Source organism: Podarcis erhardii (genome assembly GCF_964252035.2).
Source record: "Podarcis erhardii genome assembly, chromosome: 1".
In the NCBI taxonomy this organism is placed as follows: domain Eukaryota; kingdom Metazoa; phylum Chordata; class Lepidosauria; order Squamata; family Lacertidae; genus Podarcis; species Podarcis erhardii.
In genome coordinates, this window is record NC_138497.1 from 22,654,072 (window position 1) to 22,677,682 (window position 23,611).

At 43.7% G+C, this 23,611-nt stretch overlaps 1 protein-coding gene across 1 annotated transcript in view; it reads left to right on the top strand.

Moving 5' to 3' along the window:
- Nucleotides 1-23,611, top strand: part of ITPK1 (inositol-tetrakisphosphate 1-kinase) — a 131,693-nt gene that overhangs the window by 84,486 nt on the left and 23,596 nt on the right. Inside the window, exon 4 of the mRNA XM_081864237.1 lies at nt 8,124-8,241. Within this exon, the coding sequence (XP_081720363.1) occupies nt 8,124-8,241 (118 nt within the window). The remainder of the gene's footprint in view (nt 1-8,123; nt 8,242-23,611) is intronic.

Genomic DNA, 23,611 nt, shown 5'->3' on the forward strand with positions numbered 1-23,611 from the left:
TCTTTGCTTAAAATGCACGTTACGGAGAGCAGCTTCAGCTGCGTTAGTTCACTTGCTATTCATGCCCTGGTATTGTGCTCCATGCCACTTTCACTCAGATGCTCAGACATAATGGCCTTTCGTTTAACTTTGTCATGATTAATTTATTTACGGTACATTTTGCTGTGGCTTTAGCAACATAACAAGGCCTTCTGTTGTAGCTATCAAACTTGACTGCATATGTAAGAATATACAGTGGTACCTCAGGTTAAGTACTTAATTCGTTCTGGAGGTCCGTACTTAACCTGAAACTGTTCTTAACCTGAAGCACCACTTTAGCTAATGGGGCCTCCTGCTGCCACCGCGGCACCGGAGCACGATTTCTGTTCTCATCCTGAAGCAAAGTTTTTAACCTGAAGCACTATTTCTGGGTTAGCGGAGTCTGTAACCTGAAGCGTATGTAACCTGAAGCGTATGTAACCCGAGGTACCACTGTATATGTATGTAAAAAATTGTGTCCAACTTAATGAACAGCCACTGCTCTTTCTTACAAGCTGTTTTGAACAATGTATTTATCCATTGTAAAAATACAGATAAATACACTAACCTTTGCATGTTACCCTAAGTGGAAATGCATGCTGGGTCATATTGCGTCTGGTTGACCTCGCTTTGGCTGTAGGTTAACTAAGAATAAAGTTCCACAGAAACCATGTTTACTAGTGGGCCTTGCTCACCAGCTCTCCTGCTTTTACAGAGTTGAAGTTATCAGCCTGCTGTGAAGAATTCCACATGATCCTTTTTTATATGAAAAAGGGGGAGGGAATGAAGTCACATAGGAATTTAATTTAGAAGGCATATTCCTTCTAGTATTTCTAGGCAAGCCAAAGATCATGAGAGGGAGGCTTGGAGACAGAAGTTCATACATACCAGCTTTGTTAGCGAGACATTTTATTGCCAGGCTGGGTAGCTATCTCATCTAAAAAAACTTCAAGACGACAGTTTTGCACAGATTTTAACAATGCTAATGCAAGGAGTTATAGATTTCATTTATTATTTTCCCCATGCCAGTGCCAGCCAGATGAACATTATAATGCCCACCACCCTTTACCCTTATTGCACCCCTGAAAAATGTGCTCCTCCTGAGACTCTAGTCTTTCTGCAGAATGGCAGGATAAGAAGGGATACAGACATTCTGACATTGATTGTAAGGCAATGGGAACTAGCCAGATTCTTAGGCTGGATGGTGAGAGAGACGCCTGTTACCCTTCAGATAACAGACTTTGGGAACTCGTTTAAAAGCGTAACAACTTGAACAACCCAATTCTGTGTTTGCACAATCCAATTCTGACTTAATTGCCTGGGATACGCGTGACCTTCGGGCACCTGCACCCAGGCCCTTTGCTTCCACCTCCCTTTTTGAAACTGGGGCAACACACCAGGAAATTGCCTTTAGCACGCCTCTTGCGGTACAAAACGTCTTGTGGAAGCAGTGGCAATAGGCCCTCCAAGATGCTGGGAATTTGGCAATTGCCCAGTGGCACTGATCCCTTGCCGATGCTTCTTTTGAAGCAGCACATTTCCTATTGCACTCAAAGAGAGGGAAAGAAGGGAGAAAAACATTTTTTTTAAGTTCAGTCATCTGATATTTTTATTATAGCCGATTTCTGTTTCCCTTTCTCTCCCATCTTTGTAACACGCTCTCAGAAAACACGTTGCTGTGGGCACTGAAGATTTTGTACAATTTCTTTACTGGTTTGCAGAAAATTAGATCTCCCCCCCCCCTTCTAATTAAGAAGACTTTGCAAGATGGCAGAGTGGAGTATGTTGTTGTTGTTATATTTCACTTGCCCTTCTTCCCAAGGGAGTCCAGGACAGCAAACAACAAAGCAGAAAAACAGTACGCTTAAAAATAAAATAAAAAACATTTAAAAACACAAAGGCAAGTTGATTACAGCTTGGGGAGGTGTTACACACTGGGCAATCTGGAGTTTTGTGCAACATGTAGCCTGGTGTGTGCACTGTGTCCTTGTTATAAGGCTTAAAAAGTGACTAATTCCTATTGTGTGCTGTCCAGCGCCATGAGCTGTCTCGCATGTGGTGCGTGTGATCTCCTGCTGTCTATCAGAGGGCAAGAACAAATTGCATACCTATTGTTAGGCTGGTGCATAATGAACTTAGGACTTTGATCGTGCACAGACTTTCTGCTGCCTAGGAACAACCCATGTTGCGTTTGTGCTGCGTGAAAGCACTTGTCTCAAGTGGGCATTTCCATTGAAGGGCAGTAAGCAAGACAAATAGTTTTGTATTGACACAGCCACTCTTTCCTGTCATTTTTGCCTGGACCGCTCTCCCAAAACACCTGCAGACTGTTGCCTCTTGGCTCTGCCACCTTTTCAATGAAGTTTTTAAGTTTTAGCGGCTTAGTCTGCACCCACACCCACACACAAAGCCTGAGTGTGGTCAAATGCATTTGCTTGATAGTTTCTCCTCTCTCTTTCTCAATCACCCTCTCTCACTCTCTCCCCCCCCAAAAAAACATTGAGGTTGTAAGTCCTATGGAACATGTCTTCTGCTAAGGTTGCTGTGTAAGGTGTCATGCAACTGGATAGCACAATATTATAAAATGCTGCATTCGCCCCTCTGAGCGTAGGTGAAGGAGCAATGGATTTTGTATGAATTCTGCCTTTCTCTTAGTTTGCTGGAAGAAAGCCCACAAAAGAAGCCCAGTCCTTAAAATAACGAAATTCTATTTGCAAATCTAAAACAAAACAATTTGGTGTTTTTAATTCAAAGTCTTTGAGCCCACTGCTCAGGGAAGGCCTGAACTCACCTTGAGCTTCTTACGGCCCACCTGCTGATGTAAGCCAGATGGCTGCTTTTTCACAAATGGATAGATGCGTGGAGCCGATGGAATGTCTCCTTTAATTTTGCACAAAATTTTGTATTGCTGCTGCTGCTGCTGCTGCTGGGAAATGTTGTTATAGCACAACTATATATTGTTTTCTCTTGCAGCAAATGGATTTTAAGCTTTTACGGGATTAACTTCTATTCGCAAAGGCATACAAATGCCTGGTGGTTTGTGTGTGTGTCTAAAACTTTCACATGCCAAGAACAGAGGCAAAAATAACCTAAAGATAACATACAGTACAGTGGAACCTCATGTTATGTACCGTCCTCCTTATGAACGCTTTGGGTTATGAGCTCCGCTATCCCGGAAGTAGGTCTCCTGGTAGCGAACTTTTCTCCGGGATGTGAGCGGAAGTCGCGCGACGGCAGCGGGGGGCACCATTAGTGAAAGCGCGACCAGGTTAAGAACGGTTTGGGTTGAGAATGGACCTCTGGAACCGAATTAAGTTCGTAACCGGAGGTACCACTGTATTTAAATCTTTATGACCACCCCCACCTCTCAAGGCAATAACAGCCTTTGCAGGTCAGAGAAAATGGTGAGGCCCATTTGGATTGCTTAGCACAGCAGTCAGCAAACCTTTTCATCTGGGGGCTAGTCCACTGTCCCTCAGACATTGTGGGGGGCTGGACTATATTTTTTTGGGGGGGGGAATGAATTCCTATGCCCCACAAATAACCCAGAGATGCATTTTAAATAAAAGCACACATTCTACTCATGTAAAAACACACTGATTCCCAGACCATCCGCGGGCCAGATTTAGAAGGCAATTGGGCCAGATCCGGCCCCCGGGCCTTAGTTTGCCTACCCATGGCTTAGCACCTCCCCCCCATTGAGTGTGTTCCTCATAATTTTCTCCAACATGCAAGGGGGTCCTTGGCAGAAAAGTGGTTACAGAAAGGGTTCCCTGAATACATTTTTCAAAAAACAGTGGTGTGCAACTAAGTCATACTCAGAATAAACACTTTAAAATCAGCAAGCTCAGGCTAGCCATGCCCACTGATTTCAGTTGATTTAGTGTATGACTTAGATTCAGCTTCCCTTTCAACCTTGTGTGAGCAATCAAGGAAGTGCCTATGCTAGGCCAAGTGTGATCGATTTCCTTTTTTCCCCTTTAAAGTATAACTAAATCGAAAGTTGACAGGACATGAATTCGCAGTATGCCACCCTCCGGTAACTGATTCTCTAAACAGACACTCCCATTAGCCTTTGGCCTTGGCACCAGAAAGCAGAGCATGGTTAATGAAAACAGTGCAGGACAGGAATGGGGAAATAGACACAGGACCAGCAACTGGTTTCTGAAAAAGAGAAAGAGAGGGAGGAAAAAAAAATGTTGCTGGTAATGATCCCTAAGTAAAAAAGCTTGGGAACAGTGGCACCATAGAATCAAGTCCATTTTATGCTGTTTTCAAGAGACAATCCAGAGTCCTTGCCACTCACAGAAGGGCTCCCTCTGTTTGTGGAAGGGACTGAGACCCAGCAGAGGCTTCCACTGTGGCAAGGGAGGGGGTACTTTTGCCATTCCCCCTCTTCCTCCTTGGACTATTTCCTACATCTTTCCAGAGAGCATCCCAGTTCTCTGAAGCAGCTTTTCAAAGGATGTTCAAGAGGAAGGAGGAACTGGAAAAAATATTCACCATCACCCTTTCTTCCGGCAGCAGCATCCCATGAGTGGAGTTCGTCGTTAAATCCATGCCTATATTTTTATTTCACTACCAGATCACTGGTAGATCAGAAACGGGCACTCATTTTAACATTTTTCACCAAATGAGATGTCTCAGGTTTGGAGAGTGCTGTAGCCTTTGCTCTAAAATGAGCAGAAATGCCCTCTGTTTGTGCCAGCCAGCCCATAAGTGAACTCCCATTCGCAGTAGGATTACTGTTGCTCTATATAATCTTCATTCCCCATGCGGAAATAACTTGAGCCGCTCTCCCAAGGGATGTAGCATTTAGCTAGCTGCATAAGGTGGTGCGTATTCTGAACCAGCCTTTACTCTGTAGGCCTAAGAGAAGGAGAGATATAGAGTTGGAGGAATTCAAGGTCAAGCTAAAAATAAGTAATGCCTTAATATAGCCATTTTATTTTGCTGTTGCTCAAAGGGGCATTTCCTTGCTGTTTTTTTAATTTTAAAAAAAGAAAAGCTACATATTTCTCTCAGTGACATGGTCACACAGCTCCTCATTTATAGCAAAATTGCCAGAATCCCGAGACGGCTGTATATCTTGTGCCTTTCTCCCCATATGTAAAAAGAAGGTTAAAGAAAGCTTGTTCCTAGTAGCACAACAGGTCCTTTCCTCTTATTTTTTAATAGCTGAAATTGGAATTGTACAATCTTCTTTGTAACTATCTCTGTTGCAGGTCATTGTCCGTAAGGAATCGAAGGCTAAAAGCTAGTGTCTGCCTAGCTGGTTTCTTGACATTATCTTTCATCCTGCTGAAAAGCTAGTTTCATTAGCTTTAGTGTACATCTAGAAGTTGGTTTGTTTACAACTGAACATTTTAAGCCTACTATTTTGGGATTTGGAAGGAGGGGTGATGCTGAGAGTGTCGTCCTTTTGTTTGGCTCTCACCTACTGCTTTTGCCAGGAGCAGTTGGTTTTCCCCTCTCCTTGCGTTTCTGTGGTATGAGCCCCATCTAGGGATTTGATGAATTAAGTCTGTTTTCCAGACTTCAGTTCCTGTTGGAGTACTTGCTCTTGTTAGAACTCCTCCACTTAGGCAATTAGGGGGTTACTCTGGAGATGGAGAGTTTTTTATCGGCCCTTTATGGGTAGTAAAGGAAAGCTAGGACTTAAATTAAGACTAAGCAACCTTTCGGAAAATCGCAAGATGTCGTCACTACATCTCGGGCTGTAAAGTCTAGTTAACATGGGTTGTTTTGTGGCTCTTTGATATCTCAGCAAAAGAATTACTGGTGAATGCAAAAATAATTCAGTCAAGATCCACATGGATAGCTGGTTTTGTGCCCAGGGCCAGTGCATCACAAATAATAATTCTTGAAAAGTGTTGTTGTTTTTTTAAATACTTTGATTAAATGACAAATCATTGCCAATAATATGTATTTTTTAAAGGAGTTTAAACAAATCCAAATAGAATATCTTATGAGGGGTTGCTTGCAAACTAGGAAAACTGTTGTGGGTACCACACACATGCACACACCCACAACCCACACATGGACACACCACAACTAAGTGCACATAGCATCCTATTTGATACGCTAGAATAGAATGCTTCTTTCAAGCTGGATTGCAGGAGGAGGAGGAGACCCTGTGGGAAAACCTTTATGGGTATTGTTTCTAGAAAAAGAGGTGCTGGAAATCACCATGAGCACTTCCCTCTTTCTCTTAGAATGGCAAGGAAGAATTCTTTGTTGTTTTTTGGCGTGCCGATAGGCTCACTCATATGTCTTACTAAACAACGGTATTGAAATCCAAACAAAGGGCCATCTAGGTCTGTGTTTCTTTTGGTTTGGCTTGTGTGTAGAAGATAAAGGCAGAGGGACACACCTACAGCATCTGGGTTAGGCTGATCTTAACCCAAGAACACAGCCCTTTCATAAGTTTTATATGTAATATGATTGGTATGTTTGATAAAACAGGCAGATGAAGTGGTGAAAATGTTGGTTAAGGCAGGCAGAACAAGTGAGAAAGTTGAAGTTTTAGGATCATCGGAGAGGACTGGCTTAATTTCGAGATCAAGAGACCATTAGTCTGACACCTTAATCAATGAGAGATGATTGGGATGCGTAGTTGACTGCGCAGTGGAATCGAGTGTTTCTAAGCATTTTCGTAGACTTTATTTTTGTTTCCCTAGTATACACAGGAAAATAAGTGTATTTCCTTTTTTCTTTCTTAGTGTGGGTTGTGACTTTGCTGAACACTGTGTTTCTGGATTAATCATTATCGTAGGATGTTATATACTGGAAACCCTGTTGAGCCTAAGATTAGCCGCACTTCCTGTATCCTATAAAGCTTCAGGTAGAACAGGGATGGAGAAGATGTGGCTGTACTAACTCTCACCCTCCCTTGTCATTGGTTGTTTTAGCTACAGCTTATGGGGGTTTGAGTGCAGCAACATCCAAAGGCCCACAGGCATCCATCGCTGAAGTGTGGGCTTAGCAGGACTCGCTGTATGCCTTTAAGCTCAGACATCAGACTGATTTTAGCAGATGTGGTGTGGTCCCTCACAATTTGGATGAGCCTTCTAAACCCATGCCAACAGTAATCTCTTAAGTGCCATAGCAATTCTATTCAGCTGGACAGATGACGTTGACTTAAGAAGAGCTATGCTGGGTCAAACCAAAATCCCATCTAGTCCACATTCTTGCTTCCCACAGTGACCAGCCAGACACTTCTGTGAAATCTATTAGCCATTGATAGGCTGCTTCTTCTTCTTCGTTGCAAATTTATTGATTAATTTATTGATTGATTTATCTGTTGATAGGCTGCTCAAGCACTTTGCAACTTCAGTTTTCGAGCATCTTGGAAGCTGAATGATTCAGAACCCAAATGCCGAAAACCCAGAAGTGAATGCTTCCATTTTTGAACGTGCCTCAGAAGTTGAACGGCTTCCGAGGCGTGTTTCTCCATTTTTCTCAATGGAAGTGAGAAATCCAAAACATCCATGACAAATGACCGACCAACCTCTGCTTTAAAACCTCCAATGAAGGAGAGTCCATCACCTCCCGAGGGAGTCTGTTCCACTGTTTCCTCTGGCCAGGAGTGCCCGTCATAAAATACTGGCGGTTCTTCTCCCAAGTATGTAGGCTGCACCCCACCCTCATTTGACTCCTCAGCCAGACCCTACAAGGCAATGGGTCATTACGGTGCCTTGAATGCCCCTTGATAATGGCCATATGTGGTTTGCGTGTTTGTATTTCTGATCACTCAGATCTGTTGGTGTTCAGTACATGGGACAATTTGGCCAGTGTTTCAAGGAAAAATATTTTTTACAATTAATGTATATTTTTAAATACATAAAGTAAGAGGTGCAAGAGATGCTATAGACCTCGCCCCTCCAGTTTTGGTTTGTGGCTGGCAGTCCTAGCTTCTCTTACCTAAACAATTGCTGTTTTTAGAACAGCAAGATAAATTGGTGTGAAACATGAAATTCAGGAATTGTCAGTCAACTTTTAGTGTCCTCTGTTCTGGCACTCTTATTCCCTTCATGCATCTAGATTCCAGCAAATCATTTACCTTCATATGTAACATTTTGTGCCATATTTCTTCATTCCCATAGGAGTATATTGATGCTCATCCTGAAACCATAATTTTGGATCCCCTTCCTGCTATCAGGACCCTGCTGGACAGATCGAAGTCTTATGAGCTTATTAAGCAAATAGAGACCTACATGCAAGGTAAGTCGCTAGCATTTTTCACTGGTTATTTGAGTGTGGAGGAGGGGGCTGGGATTGATACCTGGTTGGAAAGGTAGTCTTCATTCATTGATGGCTAAGTTCAGTACTGACAAATCTAACTGCTCATCATTCAAAACTGGATCTATCAAGTCACACCGAGCCTTTTTTTTTTTTTTTTGTCTATTTACAACTTAAGACAGTGATTGTCTTCGCATGTCACCAGTAAAAAAATATTGCTATATTATTTGCTTTATTCTGTCTGTTTCCTACACAGCTCCAACCCTTATTTATACTAGCTATCTTAATACAGGTGTTGCACCTGTGTATAGGCCTTTGCCCTGAAGAAGCCCCAGAAAGCTCCTGTTACTACCACATTTGGTATGACATGGCACCAGAGACCTCTATCCTGAAGTAAACCATGCAGAGCAAGTCTGAGGAAGAAGGGTAGAAGTAGGGCTTTTTTTTAGCCGGAACTCGCCAGAACTCAGTTCCGACACCTCTCAGGTGGGCGCCATTGCCATTCTTAGAGAGCAAGGGAGGTGTTCATGGTGAGTTCCGGAACCTCTTTTTCTAGAAAAATAGCACTGGGTAGAAGGATGACAGCAGTACATCTCTGCCAATCAGATTGCTCAGTTACAAAGTGAACTCAACCGGCCACTATGAGAACAGCAGGCACTTCTTATTTGGGGCAGATGAAGAGATTTCGGTAGCAAATAATTAGGACCTTGAGTAATACTGCAGAAGCATCTTATCTAGCTTTGTGGAGTTGCTCATTGAACCTTCAGTGCTGGAAAATATTGTATCTTTAAGGGGCTATTCTCAAATTTTATAGATAGATATTTACACACACGCATGCTCAGAGTGTGTCAACCTTTACACTTTTTAATTTTTTTAAGGAAAGCATTTCACATTTTAATAGATGAATTGCTGTTCCATGATTTTGAGCTGCTACCTACATATTTATTGCATGGTTTTGCAAAATGGGGTGAAGTTTACCTGTTTGGCTACAAAAGTGTGGAGAGGATCTTTACAGTGGCCATTTTTCAAGTATGCTGGTGGTGTTAATTGTCTGAATTACTATGTATGTTTTTCTCAAGACGAGAGTTATTAGAAAGGGTTGAATGATTGGTTAGAGGTGAATGAAGCATGAAGTGATGAATCTGCTGAGGTTAGTGCTGCTTGAGTTGACATATTTCATTCCATTTTTGTTTTTTGTCTTGTACATGTAGCTGATTTAGGAATATGAGCTTTTTCGTGCTCAGTGCAGTAGCAGCTTTCTTTGAAGTATGTCATCTTGTCCCATTACACTAATTTTATCTTTGCTCTTCAATGAGGCTGTGTTGCTAGCTATGCAAATGAGCTTATTGAACTTCCTAAATAAAGTGCATGCCTTTGGGGCAGGAAATTGAATACATATTAAGGTATTTTCATAAAGGTACTGTAAGAAAGTGTGCAGCTTGCAGGCAGGCAGAATTCTGTTCCAGTATCTCTACTAAAGGAAGCTTTTATGATCTGTGTTTACCTGAAAATCTGTTCAAGGTTGACTGTGCTTATAAAATGAATTTGTAAGTAGATTTTATTCTAGAGATTAACAGATTGCAATCCTCCTGAAAGGTTCCTTTTAATGGAAGTAGGCCAGCGTGCTGTAGTATCTTAAAGACTAACATGTGTATTGTGCCATAAGCTTTCATGGGCCAAAGCCCATTTATAATGTGTCTGATGAAGCAGGATCTGGCCTGCCAGTAAGTTCCATGTATATGTGTATATATATTCCATGTATATGTGTTCTGGGCTAACACCCCAGAGGACAGGATCACACTTCAAAACGACCTTGACAGATTAGAGAACTGGGCCAAAACAAACAAGATGAACTTTAACAGGGAGAAATGTAAAGTATTGCACTTGGGCAAAAAAAAAAATGAGAGGCACAAATACAAGATGGGTGACACCTAGCTTGAGAGCAGTACATGTGAAAAGGATCTAGGAGTCTTGGTTGACCACAAACTTGACATGAGCCAACAGTGTGACGCGGAGCTAAAAAAGCCAATGCAATTCTGGGCTGCATCAATAGGAGTATAGCATCTAGATCAAGGGAAGTAATAGTGCCACTGTATTCTGCTCTGGTCAGACCTCACCTGGAGTACTGTGTCCAGTTCTGGGCACCACAGTTCAAGAAGGACACTGACAAACTGGAACGTGTCCAGAGGAGGGCAACCAAAATGGTCAAAGGCCTGGAAACGATGCCTTATGAGGAACGGCTAAGGGAGCTGGGCATGTTTAGCCTGGAGAAGAGGAGGTTAAGGGGTGATATGATAGCCATGTTCCAATATATAAAAGGATGTCACATAGAGGAGGGAGAAAGGTTGTTTTCTGCTGCTCCAGAGAAGCGGACACGGAGCAATGGATCCAAACTACAAGAAAGAAGATTCCACCTAAACATTAGGAAGAACTTCCTGACAGTAAGAGCTGTTCGACAGTGGAATTTGCTGCCAAGGAGTGTGGTGGAGTCTCCTTCTTTGGAGGTCTTTAAGCAGAGGCTTGACAACCATATGTCAGGAGTGCTCTGATGGTGTTTCCTGCTTGGCAGGGGGTTGGACTCGATGGCCCTTGTGGTCTCTTCCAACTCTATGATTCTATGACCCCCTCTCTAGTTGTGTTCAGACAGACCATTAATTTCAAACTGCTTTTAACTGAATGGGGCTATTGGTCTACAGTGTTTTAACTCTTTCTTTTTTTATCTATGTCAGGCACATCCAACTGGTAGATTGTGATCTGCTGGTAGATCACTGGATGTCTGGGTAGATCCCCCCAAAAGGGGGTAGATCACTGCCAGTTTTTTACTCTGTGAGTAGATCGCAGTCCCTTGGGAGTTGGCCACCCCTGATCTATGTTATATTGGGTGGTTTAAATGTATTATATCTTTTGATTTAAATAGTTGTTTTTTATTGTTTTAACTGTGAACTGCTCTGACAGCTCCTTTGGCCCTGAAAAAGATGATATATAAGATTACTTAAATTGAAAATGTGTGTGTTGCATTATAGCGAACGTTGGCCAAGTATGGCCACCAGGGCCAGTCCAAGACATCTTGCTGCCTGAGGCAAAGGACAAGATGGCGTCCCCCTCCATTACATTTACAAAAGCTAACCAGACTAACAGCTGAATCTGAGGGCAGCAGGGTAGCTTAGGGGGTGCAGGTCTTGTGACACACAGAGCTCTGTCTGCTTGCTGCCCCTCAGTATCTGCTTCTTGAGGTGACTGACCACTCATGATCTCACCTCTTCCTCTTAAAAAAATTTTAACAGCAACAAAAAAACGAGGAGGAAAAATACCCTTTATGGTAAACATTTCTTGTATAATGATCTTACGAAAGTGTGGTAGGGTTCAGTCCACTCTACGGCCAAAATTGATCAAGTGGGAGATTATACTTAAGCTTTGGAATGCTGCTACTTTAGGGACATGCTGCCACAAGAATTCTTTTCCTCCTGCCAAAACACGATCTAAAGAATTGTGCTGCCTGATTAAAGAGCTAAACCCTCGTAACTCCAGGGGTATTACTCAGTTCTTTTACATAATAGTATCGGGTACAATTTAAGATTCTTGCCTGACATCTCTTGAAAAACAAAACGACCTTCTACCAAACAGATATTAAACTAATACACCCCAGGTTTTTCACACCCACAACTAACATGCAACAAGGGACTAACTTTTTAATTATTTGCAATGGAGGCCTGCTTTTGTTTCCCTCCTTCTTATTTAAAAAAGCCATTGAAGTTCCGTGGAACTTCAGAGTTCTCTAGAACACAGTCTTAAAACAATTGCTCTTGTTCAGACATTTAGTTACAGTGAAGTGCCGGCTGTTTCTGTTTTATTTATTGCACTGTAGACACAAGAGGATTGTGAGGTCTGCGTTAAGTTGTGCCCTGTTATCCAAAAGAGGATTGCTTGCTTTATCACAGTTATGAATTGAGTATTTTCTTAGATAATCCTGTCACTGCCGTGGGCTATCAATAACTAGCACTCCTGTGCTAGGATTTTGTCATGAAAAGCAAGTACAAGATGAATGGAATTACCCAGAGTGCCGTGTTCTACCTGTAGCTATTTTCACCCTGTTGATTAAATCCATTTTGGGGCTACATCTAAGAAAGAAAGAGCTGCTTCGTGATGCAAAGGGAAAACAGATTAAAGAATTCTTGCCTCCTGAATTGACCTCTTGTTCTCTCTTGCATGCTTCCCTTACCCACGCATCATTCGAGTGATTCGGGAAAGCACGATAAGAGCAACATTTTTTTAAATAATAATATTTCACGGCTGACTGAGAAATATCTAGCTACTTCTCTTTCTAAATTAATTGCAATGCCTTTCCTTCAACAAAGATCAGCACATTATTGACTTTGTGTCTGGGGCAACCCAGCCTGATGGGCAGAGTATTATTATTATTATTATTATTATTATTATTATTATTATTATTATTATTAGTGTGGATCTCGTTAAGTTAGGCTCTGCGAATGCTTCATTTTTGATAACGGCTGTTCTTTCTCTCTCTCTTTCTCTCTCTCATCGGGTTTCTTGACTGTTCTAAAGGCTCCTTTTATTTCTGATAACTAGGGCTGGCTCACCTGAATAAAAGCCACTGGAACAGTTTCTCCAAAATAATGGAACTAACAACCAAGTGTGCCTGTGATCCGAAGAGACCCTGATCCTTTGACAAAGCAGAATCCCTTACCCAATTTCCCCATCTGGCTGCAAGCTCTCTGAACTATATTGAATACCAAATGCTGCCTTGGAGGTTTCCCCAACATTCAGGATTTTATCCGGGGTGGTGGTGGTTGTCAGCAGCAGTGTAATGGGCTCCTAAAAGGCTCTCAGGTATGCATGTGGAGCACTTCATATTTCCAATTGGATCTTGGCATATGTTTTGGAGCAGAGTACCAATTATACTACATCATCTAGCCCAGGTACACTTGACTGAGACTGCAAGCAGTTCTGCAAGGTCTTAAGCAGGTAGCAGAGTTAGTAAAGGGCTCTACCAGATATCCTTCTCCCCAGATGAATCATAGAATCATAGAATCATAGAGTTGGAAGAGACCACAAGGGCCATCGAGTCCAACCCCCTGCCAAGCAGGAAACACCATCAGAGCACTTCTGACATATGGATGTCAAGCCTCTGCTTAAAGACCTCCAAAGAAGGAGACTCCACCACACTCCTTGGCAGCAAATTCCACTGTCGAACAGCTCTTACTGTCAGGAAGTTCTTCCTAATGTTTAGGTGGAATTTTCTTTCTTGTAGTTTGGATCCATTGCTCCGCGTCCGCTTCTCTGGAGCAGCAGAAAACAACCTTTCTCCCTCCTCTATGTGACACCCTTTTATATATTTGAACATGGCTATCATATCACCCCTTAACTTCCTCTTCTCCAGGCTAAACATGCCCAGCTCCCTTAGCCGTTCCTCATAAGGCATCGTTTCCATGCCTTTGACCATTTTGGTTGCCCTCCTCTGGACACATTCCAGTTTGTCAGTGTCCTTCTTGAACTGTGGTGCCCAGAACTGGACACAGTACTCCAGGTGAGGTCTGACCAGAGCAGAATACAGTGGCAGTGGCAGTGAAGTTAGGGTATTAAACCTGGGGGCGAGGGGGTTTCTATAGGCAAAGTGGTGTACCCTATTGCTGAGTTGCACTAGTGGCTCAATCCTCTACTGGCCACACCCCTAACACCCACATGTTATGCATGGACATCTGCAGAGGGAAATCCTGCATGTGTAGGCTTCCCTGGGAGCTGGATGTGTGTAATTGTCTATACCTGTAGGCATGGATGTCAGCACAGCCCTGTTGTTCCTTGACTGCATAACTCCCTCTTTGCATGAAGGGATCCAAAGAGAAAGCAGTAAAACAGCACCCCTACAGAATACTTTGTCTGAAGTAGCTACTCCATGGTAAAGCTGATCCTGCAAACTCAGTTTGGGAAATGCTATTATATTTGGGTTTGGTGTTTTTTTTTAACCTCTTACTACCTGTAACTGTATTTGCTGCAAGGGGAAACTTGACTTTTGCAGCCTTGTAACATTCTGGGATTGCGGGGTTTGCAACACTGCAGGTAACCTGGTTTCATAACGTTTCTAAACTGAGAACGCTCTCAACTTTTCAAGCTTTATGGGACTAAGTCTTTACTGGCTTGAGTGACCAAGAAAGGTCATGTTTGTTTCCAAAACAAAGCTGGTTTGTTTTTAGATTTGCTACTTATTCTGATTTATTTTCCAACTCCAAAAGTTTCCATAGGCACAACTCTAAAAGATGGCTGACTAGATAGTGTCAAGGCAGTTGTTTTCTGTAAATGTATGCCTCTTTATTTTTACCCCTTTCTCCTTCTTCCCCCTCTTGTTTCTTGTGATCCAGAAATAATACAGCAGAGGAGAAAGGGAAAATAGGCGTTGAAGTAAGGCTGTGATGTTGAGAAAGGTTCAGATTTCTTAAATGGTCAATTTTGTTATATTACAGGGATGCCTTTTAGTAGATGTGTAGGCTTCTTAGAACTACATGCATTTCATTTCTGAGCTCCTTCCCAAGGTAAAAGAAAAGGTGAAGACATACCTTCCCGCTGTCACTAAGTGCACACACTTTCATAGCGGCAGACTTTGATTTAAACCAATTTTCACTATCTGAGCCATTTCCAACCATTTTCAGTCCTCCTCGTTTTGATCTTGCAGGAAGCCAAAAGCATATGAGCTGGGTTTTCAAAGCACTCCATTGCGATTCATAATTAAGTGCCATTTTGGGGAAGAAGAAAAAATCAATTATGGTGGTTTGCAGCAGGTTTTGACCTACCAAGTAACAAATAGCTTGAGCCTTTTCCAAAATAGCAAAGGCAAATCCTCTTTATTCACTTTCCCCTCAAGAATAGGGATCGTGGCCCTCCAGATGATAGACTGCAGCCCTCATGAACCCCGGCTAGCATGGCACTGACGATGATAGCAATTATTGTCCAAACAACTTTTGGAGGACTAACAGTTGCCCATCCATTATCAAAAGGATGATCTACTATTCTTGTCCTGCTTCACATCTCCTGGGGTTATGTTCTGGCGTTGAAAACCAGTTGTGATAAGTGGCCCAAATCTAGACCACCTTCTTCTTCTTCTTCTTCTCCTTCTCCTTCCTTCCTTCCTTCCTTCCTTCCTTCCTTCCTTCCTTTGAACAGAAAGAAACCCAGATGGCTGAATCAGATGATATTGTGCTACATTCTTGATCAGATGGCTAAAAAGCCAGGTGTGTGTGTGTGTGTGTGTGTGTGTGTGTGGTGGTGGTGGTGTTTTAAAGTCTGTCACATTCAGAGGTACTCCACTTGAAAAGACTTGCCCATCAAAAGAAGCCTTGGCAGCTTTGCACATTCAGTGGAATAAACACAGCCATGTTGTGGGGGAGACAGAGGAGGGGGAGGGTATCCCTCCCATTTTCCGTATAGAAAGTGCTTATTCTTGTGAAGCAGAGCAAGAAAGAAAGATCGTCTCCTTCTAAAACTACTTTTTAAAGAAAATAGTAAGCAGTGTTGACCAGCAGACAAACACATTTGCAGCAAATTCATTATTCATGGAGACTGAAGAAACAGGTGCTGGGGACAGGATGTTCTTTCAACAATGACAAAATAACTGCCTGGGAATAAATGCATCCTATTACATAGGATTGGGAGCAGCAGAGAGGGGAGAGCTGATCTCTCTTTTTCATTCCGAAACAAGTTTTCAGCAGAGACATGGCTTGGGGCTCTCACCTGACTAAAACACAACTGATAAATAAACTTAAGGATATTCTAGTCATTTAAAGCTGAATATATTTGCACATGAGTAAACAATTTCTAGGGTAAAAAACAAACAAACTACTTTTGTCTTGGGAGTAGGTCTACACATGTGAAGGGGCCATATCTCTGTGACAGATCACAGACCAGGTTCAATTTCTCTCATCTCCAGTTAGAAGGACCAGGGAACAGATAATGGGAAGAACCTCTGCCTGGTTGTAGGCATGTTTGAAGGGGCGGGGGGACGGGATTACCTAGTGCATTGGGATGGTCAGTTCTCTGTTGACATTTTGTGGGTGACATTTTAAATGTAATTTCTCCCAGATGCATTCTGAATATAGGTAAAGGACCCCTGGGCGGTTAAGTCCAGTCAAAGCCGACTATGGGGTTGTGGCGCTTATCTCACTTTCAGGCCAATGGAGCCCGGTGTTTGTCCACAGACAGCTTTCTGGGTCATGTGGCCAGCAGGACTAAACCGCTTCTGGCGCAGCAGGACACCGTGATGGAAACCAGAATGCACGGAAAGGGATTTCCACAAGACATCAAACAACTAGAAGTGCCCCCTTTGACAATCAGGTGGGGGTTGGGGAGTTGCTGTGAGGCTTTCTCTGAGATACTCATATTCCAAGCTGTTTATGTCTTTTTAAGTCAATAACAATACCTTAAACATGTTAAGAACTATCACGTAGTACTATATTCAGAATGCGTGGGACACAGGTGGCGCTGTGGTCTAAACCACTGAGCCTCTTGGGCTTGCTGATCAGAAGGTCGGCGATTCGAATCCCTGTGACGGGGTGAACTCCCATTGCTCTGTCCCAGCTCCTGCCAGCCTAGCAATTTGAAAGCACACCAGTGCAGGTAGATAAATAGGCACCACTGCGGTGGGAAGGTAAACGGCATTTCTTAACTACTAGGAGTAGGGTTTTTATCTGCAGTGTCACCTGCTTTGTATAATGATCTCCCTTTGGAGGCACCAACTATTTTGGTGTTCCGCGGATGGCTAAAAACTCACCTATTTGCCCAGGTATTCCTGGGCCCCTGGTGTTTTAAAATGCTAGTTGTTGTTGTTTTTTTAATTAACGCTTGAATGTTATAGGATGTAATTCAAAACTTGGGAAACGCGTTCCCTTTGTTCCACTGCAGTATTACTGCACAGCAGCTGTTCAGTGTTTTCTTCTTTTCTTGGCAAGAAATAAGGTGCTGGTACTCATATGTTGATAAAAGTGCTGAAGGTGCCAGCACAAAATGGCTGCCACAAAAAGCAGAAAAAGTGGTGGCGGCGCTCCATACCAGTGAGTGCTGTCACAAAAGAAACACTGCAGCTTTTACATGCTAATAACATAATTTTGGTGCTCCTGCTCCCCCCCCCTCCCTGGGGGAGGGTCCTTTGTATAAAATCAGGCTAGTTCTGGTGTTGAAATAAGAAAGGATAACACAAAAACATTTATGCAAATATTCTAGATACATTTATATAGAAAAGGACCCCATTCTGGTAATTTGTGGTGATGTGTTAAGTTCTGTCTAGCCAAACTTTCTGAAAGCTAAATTTGAGCCTGTAAACAGCTGAAAAGAAAAACAAACTGAAGTCTAGCAAGGGATACTAAATAACTCAGACAGAAAGGAAATAGATTGTCTAATAAATCAAAGCCTATTTTATACAAGCCATACTGGACTATGGTGAGAAGTGTCCAGATTGTTGAATTTAGCTGTGTTTCTTCTCTGAAAAGCAGCCAGAATGTCAGCTCTCTCTTTGATTTACCTTATATTGCAATTCAGAGTCTCTTGTTAGGACAACATAAATTCAGATGAATTAAGCTGTCAAGAAGCAAATTCCAGGTTTGCTGCTCTGCAATTTGAAGGAGGGGGTTAGGCCTGTTCCTGCCCATTGAGGGTCATCATCCCCCCCCCCCCAATATCTGAGGTGACTTCCTAACATACAAGTATCAAACTAAAATTCTGTACATAAGGTTCCTGATAGCTGTGCAGCTGGAGACTGGCATTTATGGATTACAGTGGTGCCCCGCAAGACGAATGCCTCGCTAAACGAAAAACCTGCAAGACGAAAGGGTTTTCCGATTTTTTAGCGGCTTCGCAAGACGAATTTCCCTATGGGCTTGCTTCGCAAGACGAAAGCCCATAGGGAAATCTCCAGGACAGCGGGGAACCCTCCTCCCACCGCAAGCCCCGGGAACAGAGGAGAAGCTGCGTGACTTCCCCTCTGTTCCCGGACCTGTCCTGAAGGCTTGCGGTGGGAGGTCCGGGAACAGAGGAGAAGGCGCACAGCTTCTCCTCTCTTCCCGGGGCTTGCGGAGGGAGGAGGGTTTTTCCTCCCCACCGCCAACATTCAGAACAGCATTCTGAATGTTAGCGGTGGGGAGGAAAGCCCTCCTCCTGCTGCAAGCCTTCAGGACAGGTCCGGGAACAGAGGGGAAGGCGCGCAGCTTCTCCTCTCTTCCCGGGGCTTGCGGTGGGAGAAGGGTTTTTCCTCCCCACCGCCAACATTCAGAAGGCTGTTCTGAAGGCTGGCGGTGGGAAGAAAAGACCTTCTCCCGCCTCCAGCCTTCAGAAGAGTTCCCCGCAGGGCTCCCCAAGCTGTGAATGTCTGCCGCGCGCGAGGGGCGCTCTGCTTAAGAGTGCCCCTCGTGCGGGGCAGCAGGCTGCTATCCGCAGCTTGGAGAGCCCTGTGGGGAAGTCCGGCAGGGCTCCCCAAGCTGCAGATGTCTGCCCCGCGCGAGGGGCGTTCTGCTTCAGAGCGTCCCTCGCACGGGGCAGCAGGCTGCTATTAGCAGCCTAGGCAGCCCTGCAGGAACTCTTCTGAAGGCTGGCGGTGGGAGAAGGGCTTTTCTTCCCACCGCCAGCCTTCAGAAGGCTGTTCTGAAGCCTGGCGGTGGGGAGAAAAGTCCTCCCCCCCCACCAGCCTTCAGACGAGGTCCGGGGACAGACTGTCCCCGGACCTGGTCTGAAGGCGGTCTCCCTAGGAACGCATTAATTGATTTTCAATGCATTCCTATGGGAAACCGTGCTTCGCAAGACGAAAAACTCGCAAGACGAAAAAACTTGCAGAACGAATTAATTTCGTCTTGCGAGGCACCACTGTAGTTTTACACTGGTCTCTATTATTTTTCTCTGCGCCTATCATTTACACCAAGGCAGCAAGTTAATAAAGACCCATATATATATATATATATATATATATATATTTGCTTTCGTAGATTTTCACGGGTACAGGAATGCAGGTTTTGGTGTCCTCGGGTGTCTTCCCGTGTAAAAGTTGGGGTGTCTAGGCGACGTTTCGACGAGGTCTCACTCGTCATCTTCAGGCTGGTGCTTTCGGCTTCTTGTTACTGGAACAGAGCAGGATCTCAGTGTTTGAGTTCCTATAAATACTGTAGAGGGGGTGTGGTGTATAGCCTCCAATGTTCTGGGCAGAGAGGAAGTTCCCAGGCTAGTGTGCCTTTTCTTCTTTTGTTCCTTAATTACTTGAGAGGTATCTTGAGTGATTTCTTGAGTGATATCCTGAGTACCACTTAGGTGGGTCATTAGGTGTGGATTAGTTGTTAAAGTCTTTGTGTCTTGACCTCTTGAACTTTGTGAAGAGTTTTCCTGAGAAGATGGCTGTACTGTACTTAGTTGTGCTCTGGCTTGGCTTCGTGTATAGGGGCGAGCTGTGGTTTTGTGGCTTGTGTCAGCCAGGTCTGTGTAGGGATTGCAGGGGGGTGCAGCATCCGGAGGTGCCACCATGGATTGGCTACTGGATGGTGTCTGTAATTCATCTGTGGAGAGGGTCTGGGTTTGGGTCTGGTGTGGTTGATTGGTGTTGGCGTTCTGTGTGCCTCTGGATCTGGTGTCAGTTTTTGTGGGGAGGGCTAATTTCCAGATGTCTGGCAAGCGGGATGTGTCGTCGCCCCTATACACGAAGTGTCGTCGCCCCTATACACGGGATGTGTATTCGCCCCTATACACGAAGCCAAGCCAGAGCACAACTAAGTACAGTACAGCCATCTTCTCAGGAAAACTCTTCACAAAGTTCAAGAGGTCAAGACACAAAGACTTTAACAACTAATCCACACCTAATGACCCACCTAAGTGGTACTCAGGATATCACTCAAGAAATCACTCAAGATACCTCTCAAGTAATTAAGGAACAAAAGAAGAAAAGGCACACTAGCCTGGGAACTTCCTCTCTGCCCAGAACATTGGAGGCTATACACCACACCCCCTCTACAGTATTTATAGGAACTCAAACACTGAGATCCTGCTCTGTTCCAGTAACAAGAAGCCGAAAGCACCAGCCTGAAGATGACGAGTGAGACCTCGTCGAAACGTCGCCTAGACACCCCAACTTTTACACGGGAAGACACCCGAGGACACCAAAACCTGCATATATATATATATATGCAGGTTAATAAACGCCCCCATATATATATATATTGGGTAGGAGAGCAGAAAATAATAATATATTTCACATCTGGCAATCAATGTGCCACTTTGGTTTCAGAAAGTACATGGGTAGAAGAGTCTAAAAAGCCTGGGACACAAATTTTCATAGCCCTCTAGCAGCTACGGTGCCTCATTTACCAGAAGTAATGTATTTAGCATTAATTCTGGAACTGTATACTCAGTTCTGACTAGACTAAGCCTTCTGGTAAATAGCTGCTAGTGGGCCATGAAAAATTGTGTCCCAGGCTTTTTTGACGTGTCTGCCCATGTACTATCGGAAACCAAAGGGGCACATTGGTTGCCAGATGGGAATTCTTTTTCCAGCTCTCCTACCCCACTAATAGAATCAAGGCTTGGGCCAGAGGTTGGTGATCTTAAAGTACTTCTACCAATGTCACGCCAACAAGGGAGAGAGGCTTCTCTGTTATAGCACCCTAGCTGGTACATCCTCCCCAACAAAGTACAACTGGCGCCACTGAACCTGTTAGCCTTTCAGTGCCATATCAAAGCTTTTTTCTGTTTCTCTGGGCATCTTAGTTGTTTAGTCTGCCTTATTTATTTATACAAGTATTTCTATACCACCATCTCACATAAATTACCAAGGCAGTGTACAACAATATCTGCAACGCCAATAAAATATAAAATGCCCTTAAAGCAATATAAAAAAAATTGTTTAAATGGCCAGCTAATCTTGAGAAGCAATGACAAACCTAGACAGCGTCTTAAAAAGCAGAGACATCACCTTGCCAACAAAGGTCCATATAGTTAAAGCTATGGTTTTCCCAGTAGTGATGTATGGAAGTGAGAGCTGGACCATAAAGAAGGCTGATTGCCGAAGAATTGATGCTTTTGAATTATGATGCTGGAGGAGACTCTTGAGAGTCCCATGAACTGCAGGAAGATCAAACCTATCCATTCTGAAGGAAATCAGCCCTGAGTGCTCACTGGAAGGACAGATTGTGAAGCTGAGGCTCCAATACTTTGGCCCCCTCATGAGAAGAGAAGACTCCCTGGAAAAGACCCTGATGTTGGGAAAGATTGAGGACACAAGGAGAAGGGGACGACAGAGGACGAGATGGTTGGACAGTGTTCTCGAAGCTACCAGCCTGAGTTTGACCAAACTGCTGGAGGCAGTGGAAGACAGGAGTGACTGGTGTGCTCTGGTCCATGGGGTCACGAAGAGTCGGACATGACTAAACGACTAAACAACAATCTTGAGAAATTTGAACTGAACAGACCTGTCAGCATAAAGACACCTTGAAAGTCAAAGGCAAGGATGCCTACCAAATCTCTGCTGGAAGAGTGTTCCATACATAGCATACTACTGGCAACACTAAATACCTGACTTCTGCTTGAGGCCAGTTGGGTATCTGTAATATGGGGGACTACTAATGGAGCTCCCCTGGATGATTTCAGTGATCAGTCTAGGATATAAGGGCTCAGTCAATCCTTAAGGTATCCTGGGCCCAAATTGTTCAGGGCTTTGTATATCAACACAGGAGCTTTGACTCTTGATGGCTAGCGTACGGGTAGCCATTAAGAGATGTTTTAGCAAAGGTTTCACCTGCTGTAGGCCACCTGTAGAATCCCATTCACCATAGGTATTACTCCTAAAAGACCAGTGACTTCATTACTCAGAAAAAGTGTTGAGAAATTTTTTTCTGGGAAGCATTCTGAGTGCAAACTGCTATTTGTGGTAGCAACAGTCTTTCTTGAGCAAACTGTGAATAATGTCAGGACTGTGCATATGTGTAGTTACAGATATGTGTAGTTACAGATGAATAAACGGACATAAATCGGACATCAGGAATCACAAGACAGAGAAACCAGTAGGAGAACACTTCAATCTCCCAGGACATTCTATACAAGATCTCAAAGTAGCTGTTTTACTACAAAGGAATTTCAGAAATAGACTGGAAAGAGAAGCTGCTGAATTACAACTTATCACCAAACTTAAAACCATGGAGAAACCTGGTCTGAACAAAGACCTTGGATTCTTATCTCATTATACATGACAGAGCCATTTTTCACCTTTTCACCCCTTGCTTTTTCCTGTAAGACCTATTGCAGTCGTTAAGAGTCGTCAACAGGCTCATCACAGCTATCTGCCAATCACCCATTCCCACCACCCTTCTGAGTAATACCCCTCCCCACCTTCTCACTATATAGAAGGGTCTGGAAACTTCTGTTTCAGTGTATCTGAAGAAGTGTGCATGCACACGAAAGCTCATACCAAGAACTGACTTAGTTGGTCTTTAAGGTGCTACTGGAAGGAATTTGTTTTGTTTTGTGCATATGTGTATGTGTGTTGCCTTTAAAGGAAGCCTCTCAGCTTGTAGCAGGTATTGTACTGTCCCCTGAGTTCATTGTTGGACTGAGGGCAGTGGTTGAAAGGGGCTTGTTGTTAACATCCTTTCATGAAAGGGGTTGCTTGTTTCCCTTCAGTGGAATTCAAGCTGCTGCTCTTCCAGTCTGACCTCTTCCCAGTGTGCTGCTCTGCTGGGAAATGCTGCCCTCCAAAGGTGCAAAGACTGTGCAAATTAGGTATACACACACACACACACACACACACACACACACACACAATACACACACACACACACACACACACACACACCTCTCCAAGATGGGCACCGATGTAACCACCACCAGCAGAACCGAAAAAGAATTGGCTTCATGAAATTACCATATGTTTGATAGCATCTGAAGCAATTCCAGGCTGTTCCACATAGACATCACCTACTGGGTTTGTGATGGTGTTGAGTGTGTGGCCTTTAATGTGTGGTTTTTTTAATTGATGTTAACATAGATGCCAACCGCAGTGCATAGCTGGTAGTTCAAAGCTGCCAAGAAAACGCTTCACATGTTGGCTGTTGCTATGCAGTAGTGACGCAACGTTTTGTTGTGATGGCGGTTTAGAAAGAAACCGTTTCCCACTTTAGTTAAGTATTGTCACCCACAGAGACTTTTATGGTATAGATAACTATGCCTGGACTATCTTCATTCTCTCTAGAGGGGCAGCCCCTGTTTCTGAGGTTAGGGGGCAGGGATTGGCCTGGTTAGTGCTCCTGGCCCCAGTGAAAGAAGCATGTTCCTTACAGCAGGGCTGCAGAAATTTGTGAATCTAGCTGTGGCAAAGATCGACCTG